This window comes from Anomalospiza imberbis, chromosome 1, assembly GCF_031753505.1.
Source record: "Anomalospiza imberbis isolate Cuckoo-Finch-1a 21T00152 chromosome 1, ASM3175350v1, whole genome shotgun sequence".
NCBI lineage: Eukaryota > Metazoa > Chordata > Aves > Passeriformes > Viduidae > Anomalospiza > Anomalospiza imberbis.
In genome coordinates, this window is record NC_089681.1 from 84,844,109 (window position 1) to 84,861,847 (window position 17,739).

At 42.7% G+C, this 17,739-nt stretch overlaps 1 protein-coding gene and 1 long non-coding RNA gene across 3 annotated transcripts in view; one reads left to right on the forward strand and one right to left on the reverse strand.

The window, feature by feature from the left end:
• The window catches only part of SLC22A23 (solute carrier family 22 member 23), a 109,530-nt gene that overhangs the window by 9,982 nt on the left and 81,809 nt on the right, over nt 1–17,739 (reverse strand). Inside the window, exons 6-9 of one of the 2 annotated variants that reach the window (XM_068198572.1) lie at nt 13,267–13,356; nt 7,602–7,704; nt 4,371–4,603; nt 1,702–1,734 (exon numbers count right to left, since the gene is read on the reverse strand). In XM_068198572.1, coding sequence (XP_068054673.1) covers nt 1,702–1,734; nt 4,371–4,603; nt 7,602–7,704; nt 13,267–13,356 — 459 coding nt within the window. The remainder of the gene's footprint in view (nt 1–1,701; nt 1,735–4,370; nt 4,604–7,601; nt 7,705–13,266; nt 13,357–17,739) is intronic. The other variant, XM_068198574.1, reaches the window with a different exon arrangement.
• Nucleotides 1,893–5,113, forward strand: LOC137478588 (uncharacterized). Its single transcript, XR_011001682.1, has 2 exons — nt 1,893–2,399; nt 4,821–5,113. It is a non-coding gene; the product is annotated as an uncharacterized lncRNA (long non-coding RNA).

Below are 17,739 nucleotides of genomic sequence, written 5' to 3' on the forward strand. Positions count from 1 at the left end.
TTTTCCCTCAACAGGAATTTGAGTAATTTTGTAATACTAATTTAAAACTGGTATTTATAAAATCCATTACCCAAGCACCTGAGATACAAACACACATGAAAAAAACCCATAATGTCATGCCAAAAAATGGCAGTGATCTCTGATTTTTTTATGTTCAGCCACCACATGAAAGGTAAAACCCATGAAAAACCAAAACCTTTGGCCAGTCTTTTAGGCACCAGCCTCTTCCCTCTCATGTTTGACAGACAAGTGGAGGCAGGCAGTGTTCCTCAAGCTGCCAAACATCTTGTACAGTGGGGCTTGGGCACTGGAGAGGCTTCCAGCACAAGAGAGGAAAGAACTAGAAGTGCTCCCATCTCTGTGCTAAGCCTCTGCATGTGATCATTCTGCAACCTCTGTTGTAACTCCCAGCTTGACAACTCTGGGTGAGAGCAGCCGATGCCAAGGACGGGGAGGCACTCCTAAAGTCAAGGCTGTTTGCTTAATCATTTCATGGCTGGATGGCAGCAAGGTTTCCAGGAGCAAACAGTGTCTATCAAGCACTTGCAGAAACTCCAGTAAATCTAAACAAAGCTCAAGGAAACTGTCTCTGGCCATGATGACAGTACATCTCTCACTGAATCTCTGCTTGCCACCTTCTGTGGGCAGGGGTGGGATCTCTGACCAGGGTCGTACAAGCTCACGTGGCCTGTCCTGGCCAGTGAGGAGGCCACATCACTCACAGATATTATTGCACTACACAAGGGGAACACATCATGCCTGACAGGAGCACTGGGGAAAGGACTGGAACTTTGCAGCCAATGCTCCCTCACCTTTCTACACACACATCCCAAGGCCTGCCTGAAGAAAGAACTGCTTTGTGCAGTCCCAAGCAGGCATGCTGTCTGAGTTGGATCCAGTGAAAATTAACACCTGCTTTTGTTCTTGCTGAATGTATCAGCTGTCAGGAGAGCAAAAGGTATTTGGGAGGTCTTTGGTTAGATCTTCTGAAACTACTAGCAGGCTACAGCCTGCTCAGGGCTAAGCTCTTTCTGCAATGCATCCCAAGTCTGGGGGAGAGAGCAAACTCTGCCAGTTGATGAGGATGTGGGCACAGCACCTTGCAAACCATGGGTCTCTGGCCACTCTTTCATAGCAGGTGAGGCTACACCATTGACCCTCTCAGAGAGTCATGGCTGCTCAGCAGAACAGACCTTGGAAAAGCTGGGCAAGGAGAGGTCCATCAAATCTGATACACAAAGGTAAATTTTGTTACCTCGTAGTTTGTTACTGCACTGCTTCTACAGTACTTCATCTTGGGAAAGTATTTTTTAAGGTGTTTAACTCCCCTTATCTAAAGAGTCCTTAAGGTGTTTTAGTTCCCTATTCTTATCTGGAAAAAAAAATCTGAGATTCTTGAACTGGGAATGTTGCTTCTCAGAAGGAGACTTTCTGAGAAAGCCTTACCCTGTATATCAAACCTTGGGGGACCTCTGCACCCTCTCTTGACATGCAGAGTGAGCCTGTGTGGAGGGCATGCTACACACAGAGGCTGTGCATAGATGAGCAGGCCTGCCTGTGAGTGGGGTCTCAAGGCACTGCACAGAAGTGGACTTTCCCCCCTGCACCCCTTGTGGCAGCAGCTCTGCTCTGGGTGCTTTGGATCTACCTGTTCCTGGGGGAGTGCTTCCCACATGATGCAGGTTTGTCTGTAAATCATACCTGAGTCTGGAAGCTGACTGTATTTTCCAATCACTGGATCCAAGACCACGGAAGTCAGAAAATGACGAGAAAGAGAAAAAAAAAAAAAAAAGAATATATGGTTTTTATATGTTTATTTATCTGAAAAAAGAAGGGTAAATCCCACATGCCACCCTCACCCACGCTCTGACTCCAAATCCGTCAATCCATGCCAAAACCATCACATCTTTCCCTGGCCACCAGATAGAACATGCTGTTTCCAGGCACATCTCAGCTGGAGGACAGCATGCTAAAGAGACAGTGATAACAAAACCAGCAGTAAAGCATATTTAAAAGCCCCAGAATTACCACTGGGATTAACACAAAGGCCTCTGTTGTTAATGAAGGGGGAGAAGAGAAAATGCCCTCCTGCTGCAGCCCTGAGGGAATGGCCAACAGAAGCTTGGGTTAGAGAGCAAAATCTGGGCATCAGTGCTGTCAGACTGGTGGGAGACCTATTCCTCTCCAAAAACATGAGCTTATGGTCCATGTGTCACACTAGTCACCAATCCTAACCACAGAGGAGCACATGGCAGCACTGGGCAGCAAGGGGAAAAGCATCAGCACAAGCTGGGCACGGCTCTGCTGGTCATCTCCCACCCAGATTCTGTGACTTTCCAGGTCACACTCCAGAGTTCAGAGGAGGGGTCAAACAAGGAGAGCTTCAAGGTCTGCTGCAGGTTTGTGGCTGGTGAAGAATACCCCTCCCTCTCTCTCTCACCATTCTCAAATTCTGATTTCATTTTCTGATTACACCCAAATTATGCTAAGTTAAAACATGAAAGATGCTGTGACAGGTTTCATAATAAACAGGGTCACTGCTTCTCTCCAAACAACGTCTAGTTCTTCTGAGGAAGAGGTGGCCATGGTCAAGAGTGGGGAGAGCTGCTCTGAAGTTTGAGGCTGCCTTTGCCTCCTCTTCTCACAGAGGAAAGAGTGGAGTCAGAAAGGCTGACAAGGGCACTGCATTGAGAGTGCCAATGTAGCACAAGTCACCTAAAGCCGTGCCTGATCTTAGTTCTAGCAACTTGTCTCACAAAACCACCTAAGCCTGTTATGGAAAAGGTTGTAATGTGTCCTACAGGGTGTTGCCTCCCACCTCCCTCATAATTTTTTTTGAAAAAAATGCAACCAGATTTTCGTGGCTCTGGAGCAGACTAAGGGCTCTTACACATTGTCTCTCAACTAAGCAAGAGCGTGTTTATTGCCTTGACATCCTCAACAAACATCTCCCATCCTTAAAATAAAAATTAAAATGGGTAAATTCAGTGTAGAGACACCCTGATGGACACCCTCAGAAGAACATGGAGTTTTGGGAGGTTGCACACATGTACAGTACAAATTTGCATGTGAATGGTCTCAGCCCATCAATAGACATGGTGAGGTGCAGCCACGGGGCTTCTTCCACTCTCAGCTGGGATTGCTGGACATGGTAAATATGTGCTCAAAGGGAATGTAAACATCTGTGCCAAGCTGGGAGCAAACACACATGATGCTGGAGTTTCCTCCATGTCATGAAAGAGGATTCCTGTTTCCCTCCTACACTCCCACAAATAGCTTGTTTGCTAAAGGCGAACTTAGTAAATGCCTCCGGGAAACAGAGTCTGTAAATATGAACAATTCCTGTTGGCTCGGAGCTGCCCTCAGTATGCAAGAATGTGAAAGCTTTCCATCCTCAATGCAAAAGGTCTTTCTTATTCAGGCCCTCAATTATTTCTAAACTTAGAAATTAAAACCAGCAATAACCAGTGTTCTGGTGTTCGTCTCACATCCAGTTTGTCCAAAGTATGTCTCAACCCTCTTCCCCCTTCCTTGGGGTGGGGTTTTATGGGACAGGGGTCTAATGATTGGACACTGTGAGAGTGGCAAAGCACATCCCACATTCCCTCGGCTTCAATACCTCTCTGATTCATTAAGTTCAACCTCCTCTACCAACAAAAAATGAAAAGAAGGAAATAAAATTGAAAAAGGAAAGGGAATATTTTTATAGCAGTTTTAATATCTGAAGCAGCTCAAAAGGGCCAGACAATAGTTACTGCCTGCAAAGGAAGAGGTGGGACACTCTCACTTTTTGCAGGAACAACCATTTGAAATGCTGTGTCACTTCCCAAAATCATGTATATACATTCACATGGACTATACATACACAGCGTGTTAAAAGCAGGGTCTTTCATCTGCACGATTCCTGTGCTACCTTTTTATTACTTGTTCATAGCAAGATGCTAAGAGCAGCAGAGGACATAACACCTACTGCTCTAACTGCATGGTTCAGAGGCCTCTTGAGAAGCAGACTCGACTGGGAAAGTTTTCCCTTCCCAGTCTTGATACAGCTCTTTCCCTGGCGGATGTTGCACTAAAACAAAATTGAAAACGTTTCTGGTTTCCTTGCTTGTTTTCTTGGTGACTACCCCGGATACAGCACCAGAGCTCAATAAGCTTCGCCATGGGAATCATCCAGAATACAATGCCTTTTGTTAATGAGCCTGAGAAACAAGTGTTTGGGGAAACCTTCAAACAAATTCAGATTCTAAAGCTATGCAGGTGTATCACATGACAAATCTGGGAAAGGCAAAGGAAATGCTAGTATTTCCTGGTCCCTTATTTGCATGTGAAGCTTGCATGGTCCTGAAAAGCTCTCATCTCCAACTTACAGTTGAGAAGGCCCAGCTGCAGAAGTGATGCCAGAGCTGTAAGTATCATGAAGAGCAGGAGTCCTCCTCTCCTCCCCAGAAACCCGACCACAGGGCACATGGCCAGGCAGGATGCCAGCGCAATCCCAGCCATGGTGTAGTAGTCCGCATAGAAGTTATGGGTAATCGCCATCTTCGCTTCATGCCCCATCATACTTTTTGCAAAACAGTGGTGTATGCCATAACCAGTCAGCCTGGGGAAAACAGAAGAGGGCAAGAGAGACCATTGCAGAGAGGGCAGAACACACACTGCAATGTTTTTCAGTGTGGGGAGGCATTAATGCAGGAATACAACACCTTAAGTTAAGAAACATATCTCTAGGTGCCACTGTGAAAATAAGCATTGATAAAAAGAAGTAAAAGGAAAAAAGGTTCCGTTCAACCAAATATTTGCTGTCTTTATTGATATAGCTACTGCTCATGGTATGATCAAGGCACGGGGAACTTTAGAAGAACTCCTAGTGTGTGGTAGGTTTTCCCATTGTATTTGAGAAATCCCATTCCCAGAGGAGCACATCTTTCTGTTCCCAGTGCACCTGCTGACAGCTACAGAGCCAGCATTGCTGTGACGAAGTAGCCTCTGTGCTTGGACAGGAAAACACCAGGAACACCCACCTGCCTGTGGCATTTGGTCATACTAAATACAAGCATTACACCTCACTTCCCAAGCTAACCAGTTAAAACTGAAAGCCCCTGAGAAAGGAGTATTTGAAGTTGTATGTGCTGCAATGATTATTACAATTATGAAACAATAAGCTCTAATTCAGTCTACACTTTACATCACCCTTCATAGCAATGTGTTTCCTCCTCTTTGAAAAGTTTCTTTGAGATGCCACTGATCAACACCTTATCATCACATTTCACACATCTTTCTCCTGTCTCACCCTGTGCCTCCAAAAAATAGAAGAGGAAAAAAAAAAAAGAAGAAAGAGCAGGGGGCAGGAAGTACAAAAGTCAGTTGAGAAGCCCCAGCATCACCCCTGATGTGGTACAAAATAGCAGCAGGGGTGCAACAGGAGAGGTCAATGCTCTCAACTGCACCCATCACAGCTCAAGTACCTCTGCCAGGAAGAAACTCCTGTCCCTGGCACTTCTACAAGATAAATCTCATGGCACAAATTAACAGTGCCTGAGAGAGTGGGAGGTACAGATCCAGGTCTCAAAAAAAAAAAAAAAAGGTAAAAAGGCAGGTACATTACACTGATACACTTCTATACTTCTGCAGGTCAGGAATTTGAAGGTCTGTCAGTGTAAACTGGATATCAAAATAAGCATAGAAACAGTGGCAGGGGTATGAGTGCATGACAGCCCATGGCCTGAGGAGCTTTTCTTGCAAACTTATGAATCAATGCTCCAGTTCAAAACCCTACCCTCAATACCAAACATCTTGCCCCTGATAAAATCCTAATACAAGTACTTGCTGCTACACAAAAATGACATTTGCTTAGATTAACTAGATTATAGCTGACTCCTCCCATAAGACAACTATTAATCAGCAAAACAGTAGTAATAAAAGGGCAGAGTTAACCAGCTTTTCTTCTTTCTCTTCTATGCATGCAAACACAGTTGCAGAAGTTGCTATTGAGGCCATGACCTATGAAGTAAATTATTGTATCATTTGGAATTTGCTTTCCAGCCTGTTTCCTAAGAATTACTCTATTCTCTTCACTTGGTAAGCAGCTTAGAATAGTTACTCTTAAAACTGAATCCTTGTCTTCCTTAATTTCATTTTGTTCCCTGCAAAAAGTTCCTTCTCCATGTACTAAAAATTCAGCACAGTCCTGTCTAACAGGAATAACAGAAGTAAAATTAAATATTTTTTTCCACCCCTTATAAACAAACACGAAATCTATTTCCTCAGACATACATCTGCTTCATGCTCTGCTTGGATGGCAAACAGCCTTCATGTGAGAATGCCAGAAGTTTTTTTTTTTTACTGTCTAGTTCTGATTTAGGCTGGTTTAGGGAATTTCCAAGTATACAAATTAATGTGGGTGAGGGAAAAGGGGAGAATTCCCCATGTAAACAGTTTTCACAAATACATTTAATTTTCACAAATACATTTAACACTGTCTCTTAAATGTACTTGGTGAGCTTAAGGAGAAAGCACTCTTTCAGAACAGAGGTAGTCCTTCACTCGTGGGTGGAAGAGAGACACAAAACTCATAAAACAAGTGTTGATTCTGCAACCAATAACACTGGAGACTGACCCCTGAAGTCTGTGTGCTCCTGGGTGACTACTTGCCCAGCATGGGGGCTGTCCCCTCTGGGTGATGACTGATCCATAGCCTGCTAACAGGAGTGAGGGCTGCAGAGTAGTGCCCCGAAGTGAGGAAAAAAAAGCTACAAGAGAGCGACATACTTTGAAACTTAGCAGAGAAAAGGGATTCCCAGCCTTCTCCAGTCCCACCTCCCATTTGAAAAGAAAACCATGAAAAATTCAAATGGGCATTTTACAAGATGGAAAAATTAGAAAATGCACTGCTGGTGCCCTTCCAGTATTTTCAAGCCAATATATTTCCTCTTTAGTAGGTGTTCAGTTCTGGACAGAAGGACTCAGAACCTGTAACCTGCAAACCCCTCAGGCTGATGCTTTTTTTTGTCCACATGAGCATGTCCCAACTGAAGCCTTAGGAGGCAAGCACCACATTATTCTGTTGGAGACTGCACATTCTCCCTGTGACCCCCTGCACATAATTTGGAAATGCTGAGGCACTTTGTAATCTGCCTTTGAAGACCCACCAAGCACAGCTGTTATACGAGGGAGCAACTTGAATTTACTGACAAGCAACCTTTTCCTCTGCACCACAGCCCTATCAGATGTAAACAACTTGAACCTGTACTCCTGGGGCATGAATGGTTTCAAAACTCCCACCTGGGAGGCCAAGCAGCTGTCTGCATGCATGAGCACCTATCAGCACGTGGCCACATGAGACCACTGGTGACAGCAACACAATTGCAGCACGGCACCTGAGAAGATGCAGTTCTGCTGCCTGAAACAGCCAGTGAGCTCCTCCATGTTTGCCATAAAAAATACAGTTCCCTGCAACAGCTGGTGTTTTTCCAGGATCATTTATCAGAGATGTTAGTGAAGGGTCTCACAGTAGGAAATAGTGGAGCTCCCTCATCACTTCCCATTGCTGCTCCAGTTCACTGACCATCCAACTATTTAAACAAAGAGATTGGACTTACGAGTTGACACACAACACTACGATGTTTTTCCACAGGTTCCTTGTTCCAACCACTTTAACAATACAGACTTTCTTCGGTCTCCTGGTGATTTCCTTTTCAAGCTCTGAAACAAACCAAATCAGATTATCCTTTCACTGAGGAGAATGAGAAGATTTACTTGCGAACTAAGATATTCTGAGAGATGTTCTGGAAAGCAGAACACTATTGATTACATTTACAGGAGCTATTAAAACTCTGAACTGCCTGCCTAAAGTCCAGCACAGGTTCCTCCTTTTCTTCCAGGCTTCCCTTCATCTTCTTGGGGCAAAAGAACTAAGAACTCCTTCATACTCCAAACCTTTTCCCAGTTAAAAATGTGTATGTAAAGTGGGAGCAGTATGGAGCTTGGACCCAACAAGCATGATAGCAAATTTCTTGAGGAACTTCAGGATTCTGTTAATTTTTAAACCCCTCCACAGAGAGGACTGCACTCATGCAGCTACAGGCTCTGCTACCTTTGTGCAATGCATACCTAAAAAGCCATGGAAAGGACTGGAGCTCAAACTCATTTTTCATGGATCATCTTTTGAAGTTTGTTCAAATGCAGGTTTCAGAATGAAGTGACTAGGACATTATGTCAGCTCATCCATCTTCCACTCCACTCCCTTTTCAAATATTTTAGATTTTTCTGTTGGATGTCCTAAACCTTAAGAAATTTCCTTAAAGAAAAATCATTGGGCATCAGCAGCTGAGGTGTCTGCATTTAAGAACTAAAGCCCCACCATGTCTTTCCAGTGCTGGGCAGCTTCAAGTGAACTTTTCTTTGCAATGCTGAAATAACACACAAGCTTTACAAATGTTGCCTCTGATGCCCTTATTGGCATGGGACAATAATGAAGGCCACTGCTTATTTCCCAATTATCATTAAGTTGGAGCTTGAACACCTACCTAAGCGTGCCAAAGCAGCCACTGTTTCCAAGCTACCGGATCAGTGAGCAACAAGTCCAATAAAAGCAGGAGAAGCTGCAGCTATAAAGAAACATCACAAAAATAATGCCCACCAAGAGCACAGACTAGGTCTGGTTTTTGGGGTGAAGGCTTTCATTGCTGCTGTCTAGCCTGACTGTGTTTAAAGGCAGCAGCGTGGCCCCGTTGTGAAGGGTGCACGAGTTCACTTTGTGCATACTCAATGAGCTCCGGTGTCCTCAGTCGCCCACACTGGCCTGCCCTGACCCCTGCCTTACTCTGATGAATAGCAACTCCCTAAAGAGATGCAAGACAGGAGAAAATAAAAGCAAGCTGGGGTGGAGGAGGGGGTTAAAAAAAAGTCACCTGAATTCACAAACAAAACAAAACCGACATTTACCAGATATTGTTTGAAAAGTGCATCACAGAAATAATAAATCAAGCAAACACTATTTACATGCAAATACTTGATCTATCAACTGCTCACAGGTCACTCCTGGTCTTCTCTCTAGAGTAACTACTGGGAAGGCTTCCGACAAAAGCAGCAAAGGGTATTTTACATTAGTGATTGTATTTAGGCAGAATATTGCTATACTACTTTCCTAACAACCTGATAATGGCCATTTCCCCCCAAATTCTATGCAGCATGAAGTGCACAAAAGCAGAAAAACTAAGGTGGAGCAAAAGAAAAAATTAGTTAAATTAATATTTGTCATAATATTAATTTAATAATTGTTTATATTAAAATATAAGCAACAATATTTAAATTTAATTAATTAATAAGTACATAATTAATCTAATTAATTATATTAATAACTTAATATAATAATTGCTTATATTAAAATATAAGCAATAAAAAATTGGAGCCTAATCTCAAAGAACAAGGTCAAAATCGTTTTTGTAGCAAGATTCTAGAAAGGAATAAGTGGGAACAAAATAATTCAGAACAATGGAAGCAGTTAGATAAAACATAATTGTAAAGGCCATGATTGAGCCCAGGCCAAACCTTCTACAGCAAAAAAAGTCAAAGCAAGCACTAGAAGAAGCACAAAGGTTTTGAAAGGCTGTTGGTGGGTGTTTACTATTTCAGCTGAAGGGCAACAATGAAAATCACTACCCAAACAACACATACTGCACAGATTTCATGTGGACAAAAGGGTTCACTCTCAAACTAAGAATGACCAGATCTGGCCTATAAAGTAAAACATATCATCTGTCAGCTGAAGGTACATATGCCATATTCTTCAGATTTTCTTAATCTGATAGGGTTTTTTGTTTCTTTGTTTCTCAGAGAATTTTTTTTTCTTTCAAGACAGAGACTAGACTTGTAAATACTTGCTGTATTGAGCCACAACTTAATAAAATCAAGAGAAGCAATGATCACCTTGGCTACACTTTTCTTTGCAACAAAACATTACTTTGCCCTCCACTCCTCCATTGTATATCAGGGCTTTCTATAATCCATATGTTCTTTGTTTATTGTCATGCATCCTTCTCACCTGCACTCAGATCCCCCCTTTTAACCTTTCTTATAAGTTAATGCTTCTGAACTAGTTCCCACCAGCGTTTTTCACTGAACTGCTGTTCTGCCCTCAAGTAAAGGCTCACTTGGTTATGTAGACTATCAAACAGCTCCTGTGTCAGCTGCAGTGAGGATCACACATGATAGGGGAGCTCACCCCTTCTCTACCCTACTTGCAGCAGTCTTTCTGCAGTGGACCCTTGCTTCTGCTCTCATGGGGGTTATACTCCATGGATACATCACAGCATTATACAAAAATGTCTCGATTCCAGATGTAACAGCATCACAAGCATTACAAAAAGGGGAAAAAAGGGGGGAGGGGGGGAAAGAGGGAAAAAATAATCTGGTCTCAAACCTTACACCAAAGAATGTAAACAGAATCTGGCTTTTTATTGGGAGCCTTGTGACTCCACCAGCTATTTACACCTCCATCCCTCTGCGATGTTGTTAAAACTCCAAATCTAAGTCATCTGCTTTAGATTAATGACTTATCTCCAAGTCTCCAACAGAATCTGTCTTTCTGATGGCTTTCTCTCTCCTTTGCTTCTAAGAATACTAGTGAGATATTCACCAAAAATCCCCACTGCACTGCAAAATTAATGACCTGCAATAACCAAAATGTCATTCTAATAAGAAAAAATAAGCTATGTGACTTGCAAAAAAGTCATCAGCTACAGAACTGGCTCTCACTTAGGTGACCTGCTGTCTTTGGAGGGAGCCTGTCTGCATGAAAGGACCTGCTCTGACTTTGATGAGCATCAGGACAGTGACAGCTCTCAGGCTAACTTCGTAAGTCAAAGTTAAGATATTAAAAGTCAAGCCAAAGCCTATTAAAACTTCATAGAAGCAAACTATTTCGCTTTCAGGACTAACACCAGAAAAACTCCCTGTACCCCAAACTTACTCTTTGATTTTACACAGAACTCACCAGTATAGAAGGAATTTGGATTAAATGTTTCAGTTTTGATGTACCAAAAGGGAGAGTGTGGAATATAAAAGTATTTCTACCCATTTATTCAGAGGTTCCTAGTAAGTTTTCCCATACTCCAGAGCCTACACACACTCTAGGTTTCCTATTCAGGGACTCAGTAGGAAAACTGCCAACAAGCTAACTCTTTATATCTCAGTGGAAATTAGAACTATTCACTGGCAGACTTTAAAAGTCTCATGGGAAGGGGAACCCTACCAGCTCCCAGCTCGCAAAGATGCTGAATTCTCAAGGGACCCTTTGCATTTCAGAAGCATGCCTTTCAAAATCAGAAAGTATGTTTAGAGGCTTTAGATGAAGCCACCCTTCTCTGCATCACTTGGCATAGACAAAACAGACAAAAGCCCAAATCAAGCTGCTGAAAAATTATGTCCAAAATGACAAGTGTCCTGTGGTGATGGACTTCTGCTGGATTTTTCTGGCTGCTAAACGATACTGTCAGAAGCTCTTTGAACATTAAAAGATCTATGGAAGCCTAGCACAGAGACTCAATCAATCTCTGAAGCATGACAGCTCTGCAGCAGGAGGTGGACCAGTCTGAAACACAGAGGTGAAGCAATCTATTCTCAGGCAGGCAGAGTTACTGGTACACAGGTTTATTTATACCTTCCAGGACTTTTGTCCAGCTCCCAAGCCATATACTGAAATTATGAGGTAGGTAAAATATTGACTGATGGGCAGAGAGCAATAAGGGATAGAAAAAGAGAAATTATAAGTGGATGGCAAAATATTAGTAGTGGGATGACTCATTTAAAAAAAACATTCTTGTTTAATAATCTGAGTATGGAGCTTGGTAAAAACCTCAGAAATGCACCAATAAGACCTGCTGGTGACAAAGTGAGGCACTACCTTACTATCAAAGGTAAGTACAATGCAAATGGGCTGTCAGAGGGAACCGGGTGAGCTTGAGGTCCAGCGTGTGGCAAAAGCATGTGAAACTGTGAAATACAATGCAAAATTCTCAGTGATTAAGGGGAAATGTTTCTGGTGGAAGGTAAGCAAAACCTGTGTTGGACTTGGTTGTGTACTACTTGAACACAAGTGACTACGTGGCACCAGTTTAATGCAGCTATGAGGTATTTGCAATTCAGACAATGAAATACTGGAATTCTTTTACAATTCTGATCATCAATATTTGAGAAACTAAAGCTCTGGCAAGCTGAAGTATTGTATTTATAAAAGGAGAGGAGATAGAGGAGAACTTCATCTTAGTACAGGAATAGGACTGCTCTCTTCTCATATAGCATGAGGAAAAAAACAATTTAAGATAGGCACAGACAGGACCAAATGGGAAAGGGAAAAAAGAACAAAACCCAGACAGCTATAGTGTATTTGAATTGAATGCTAATATGTATCTGCAGTACAAGAGGAATATAGAGACTGGCTTTCTAACAAAAATGGAGTGGCTTTCTAACAAAAGCACTGGACATAAGTACTAACAGCATTTAAAATGAACCTCCTTTCAGGAGAGCAACTCTGTAACTCTAGGACTATAACAGCTAAGGACTGATTGCAATGATTTATTTCAATGCTCTATCTCTAATTACATTCAAAAAAGACCGAAAAGTCAGACATAAGGTTGCTGTTGCAATCTTCAATTGCTCATGTGCATTATGATACAGCATTTAGATCATCACCGATTAGTTTTCCCCCCAGAACGTTCACTGCAGTCATCCAAGGGGCAGGTATTAAAGACATCTCTGCCTTTCCCATTCAACATGTATCCCTCAGCCTCATTATCCAAACTTCCCAGTGAGTACAAAAAACCATAGATTTCCTTAGAGACATTCCTACAGTGCTGTCAGAATATACATGTATTTCATAAAGGCAAATGAAATCATCCCTACCACCTTCTTTTAAGAGTAAGGGCAAAGATTACTCCTGTTTTGCAGGCAGGGAGATAAAAAAGTGAGGACTTGTGTCCAGAATGAGAAAAAACCATGCAGCAATATCCCTTGTAGGTGTTGATATAAATCCTCCCATCTTTCTGCAAATCAAGCCCCAGAATTACATGCTAGAGACAGACACTGAAGAAATTGGGATTAGTGACAGCACTGAAAGGGCCTGATTCTAGGGAAATCTCCATCATCATACAAGAACATCCCTGACAGACCCAGAGAATGAGTGCAGCTCTTCAGGAGGTATTCAGCTTCATTTCCCCAACTCTGTCCTTTTTCTTTCTGCAACCCTCTGCCTCATTCACTACACACCTTCCAAATTCTGCAACAAATGAGGTACAGACAACAGCTTCATTCCCACATCATCGTCCATCCTATGCACTGATTCGTCCATCCTATGCCCTGTGGAAAAAATAGGTTGTAATCATGTTATTAAAGGCTGTATCATCATGCTTTCATGCCAGGAGGCCAAGCAGGGGTTGCCCAGGCAACCTGACTTCTTGCATTTCCCAGAGCAGAGTTTTCTAACATCATCAGTGTTAAAAAAAACCCCAACAACAACACAAAGAGCACCTCCGATGTCCTTGTGTGGACCTGTGGCCATCGGGAGATTGCAGGTACCCACACATGCATTGTTGCTCTCTGTTGCGGGAGCTGCGAAGGGAACCTCAGCAAGCTGAGCAAGTGAGCTGGGTAGCAGGGAGAGGGAAGCAAACATTTTAGGAGTGGATTTTGCAGAAGAAGTGTTCTGAGAATGAATCCTTGGGCTTGACAGCTTGCTCTGGAAGGAGGGGGAAGCAAATGATTGCAGTCGCTTTGGTCTCCATGCTCTAGCTCTCCTCTGTTCTTCCTCTACAGAATGTTCTTCCTCCTTTGCTTCTCCCCAGTCCCCTGTTGACCTTGCCTCTCTAAATCCCCTCCAACTATCTTTATTCTTTGCTCCCATAACTTTTTAAAGTCTCTTATTTCCTCTCTTCTCTGGCCACTGGTTCCCTCTTACTGCTCTCCACTTCCACTTGGTTCTCGAGGTCTCCCTCCTACCCTTCACATCCACATCCGGACTCACCGGTGTGGTGCCCGTGGGCTGGGGAAATGCCAGCAGCACCAGGGCTTGCTGCCAGCCCTCTGCACTTGGTTCCTGCCCTGTAAAGCTGGCTCCTCTGGGAGCATAGGTACCACTGTGCACAAAGAGCCAGTGTGCCAGCGGGGCACAAATCAACAGGCTGGAGTGCAGCCAGCCAGAGTCTGCAGAGGACTCAACTAGTGAGAAAGAATCATTCAAACTGAAATAGAGGCTGGCAGCCCCCTCTCCTTTCTTTTTTTTTTTTTTTTTTCCCTTTAAATTTTCTAGCATATTTGGCTTTTCCCAGTGGCATCAAAAGGCACATTCTCAGTAGGCACATTCTCACCCTTTTCCCCCTGATTCCTCTAAAACCTGATACTGTCAGATATCACTGCTACCTTTGCTAAGAATACAGTCAGGGCATGCACGGGCTCCCCTCTTCCATTACTATAGACCCAGCCAGGAGAGGAAGACCTAACTAACTTGTTTTGCTCTTGTTAGTCACTATGATGTACTGTGCACCCGGAAAGAGTTGCTCAAACTCCACAAGTTCCTGCTGCTGGACAACAGGGGCCCAGCAGGAGAAACCCAGACCCTCCTGAAACTGATTTAACATACAAGAGGAGAATAGAAATTACTTGCTGGGTTTTTTTTTTTTTTTTTTCAATTTTGAGATAGAAATCTCTGTGGCTGACACACAGCCTTCAAGCAGCACCTTTAATTGTTTTAACTACATTTCCCACATTTACCTAACCACCCTCTGGGAGCTGCATTAAGTTAGCACCATTAAACACCCAAGAAACAGGATCTGGCAAAAGAGCAGATCTGGCAGGTTTGTGCTTCACTATTGCATAGAATCACCTGTATTATAGAACCAGGAAACTTGCTTTTCTTCTCCAGCTAATACATTCCTCATGTATTTCTTCTCCTACATTTCTTCTCCAGCTAATACATTCCTCATCTATCCAGTAGTGTAGTGATAGGTGTGAATGGTCTAAAGATATGAGTAAAGCTTTATAGGGAAAGAGACTGACTTTCAGACACAAGGCATTTTCACCCTTCCCCCTGCTATTTACCCAGTGGAAAAGGAAAAGGCATATAATTACATAGATTCAAGCCTCATGCTTAGGGAAAAAATATCTATGTAGCAAAACCAAACAGAAAAATAGCTTATGTTTAAAGAAAAGTAATGGCAGCATGTTGTTCAGCAGCAAGAAAGGTGAAAGATAATTAGTTTTTTTTCTTCAAAGGGAAACTCCCTGAAAACCACAGCTTTCCTAACTGCAATCCACACACATACACACACAGAGTACTTATCACCACCGTACCCCTGCACCTTCTCCATGTTGTGTCCTACATGCTAAAGTACTGCCATCTATTTGGCTGCTTCACCTTTGCTGTCCACCTTTTGTGATTACATCAATATAATTTCTCAAAGCTCAGAAGGGATTTTTGGGAAGGAAGAACTATAACCTCTCTGCCCACATGAGCACGGCTAGTTTGTGTTTCCATCCAGAGAGGAGCAAAAAGGGAGCTTTGTTTTTTCAAAGCTGCCAAGCAGTTATTTTCATGTTAAGGAACACCTGAAATGTCTCCCCACACAGGGGAAGCCAAAGAGAACAGCACAGGGGTGGGTTTCCATGGAAGCATCATGTGTGACACTTGGGTAGCTGCTGATACAGCAGTGTCTCGAGTGGAGCATTTCCCAGCGGAGCATTTCCCAGGACACCCAAACACGGCAGGGCTGGGTGCTGGTGCAGCCAAGGTCAGCTTGCAGCAGAAAATGTGTTCCAGGCAACAAACAGATCCTTCAGCCCCACACAAAGAAAAAGAATGCATTCTATACAAAGAATGAAAGCCACCTAAACTGTAACACATCTTCAAAAGGTGTAAGGATGGTTGGTGCTTTAGGATTTCCAATTCCCCTAAACACTCTTTTCTCCTGTTTTTTAAACAATCTTCATACTTCCTTATAATTTATGACACTAAGGTCAAAATGACTGTCCCGCTGCTGCACTGAATTGTATGTTTGTTTCTTGTTCTACAGGAAAACAAGGAAGAGATGGTGAAGCTGCTGGAGAAATTGGTAGTGAAAAACCTGTACTGAATTAATATTATCAAAATATTTAATTTGCTTGTGATTAAAGCTGACTTTTTTGGGTAATGCTTTGAAACACTTGTCAACAAAATTCAGCAAGCCTGTTTTAAAAATGACATTTCAATACACAGTTGAATAAAAATAATTTCCCTGATGCAAAAACAGATTTAAACTTTTATTTCTAAAAGAGGGCAAAGTTTAAAGCCAACTGGTGAAATTTTGAGTCAAAACATAGTAGGGGTAATTTAACCAGATCTAATTCACCTATGTTTCTTAAGCATTAAAGAAGAAAACACAACCACATAAACCCAAAAATTTCATTATAAAGGCAAATTATTCCTGCCCAAAATCACAAGGTACACCAAGCACTCAAAAATAAAGCCACTTAAAGCTGCTGAGGAAAAAGGTCCCTTTATGCAATCAACATCAGTCCTGGGACAGGCTAGTGAAGATAAGGGCAATGTAAATTTACAACACCCTAGACTGCTATCAACACCCCTTGTCTCTCTTTAATTTGTTTCCCATGTAAGCACACTCCCACTCCATCTTGCTGGCTGGGCATTGCCCATCAGCTTCCCACCCTCATTTTCTCCTGGCAGGGGTTGTTACAGCAGCTGCTGGACCTTTCAGCTGCAGCTGGATCACTGTATGGACTTATAGTTCTTGTCTTTAGAGACATCTCCCAGGAGAGCACTGGCAACCACCCCAACCCAAAGGACTTTCAAAAACAGCAGATAAATTTTGCTCCCTTTTCCCCCCCTCCCACCTCACACATGGGCCACTTCCCCATGGAGCAAAGAGACCCTACAGATGGTTAGTGGCACTCTCCACTAAAGGCAGTGTAGCCAACGGACAAGCAAAAGCCTTCAGAAGGCAGTGGAAATGGTACAATTCTTCAGAAAGGAATATCAGCCTGCTCATTGCTCAGAGTGCAATTCAAAATTAAATTTTCTTGCATCCCAGAAATACTTTGAAATACCTCTTGAACACTGCTTCTTTTTACTATGGGACTCATATCAAGTGCCAAAATAGGTATATATTAAAGTCCTGTAACTCCTGCAATGATCTATAATATTGGATACACTAATTTGACTGGTATGTATGAGCAAAATTACAGTGGGATTTTCAGTTGGAAGGGACTGCAAGTGAGCAGTTTGTCATTTAAATGCATTGGGAGTAATTCAGTCACAGGAGGCTCTTACAACAATGCAGTGAGGAATAATAAACAGCAACACAATGGCCCCTAACTAGAGCAAAGAGTTTCCAGCCCTTTCAGATGGAAAACAAAGAATAAAACAAATCACAAACAAAAATCCCTCCACACAGATAGGAAAGCTCAGCAATGGAATCAAGGGAAAACAAGGCATATCTGCATCAAGCTCAATGGCACCCTTTCTCCCGCACAAGTACTCGTTTTTTTACCCATTCCACACTAGAGCAACTATGGGCATGTTATTACAGCACACAAGAGCAGAGAAAGGGTTCCTTCTCCTTCCTGACCCCCTGCAAGATACAAGGCCTGCAGCTTGATCACATTCTTAATTCAAGAATCCTACTGTTTTCCTGTCCTCACTCACACCATCAATAACCCCATGCACCCAGAATGAGAGAGATGGTCCTTCCT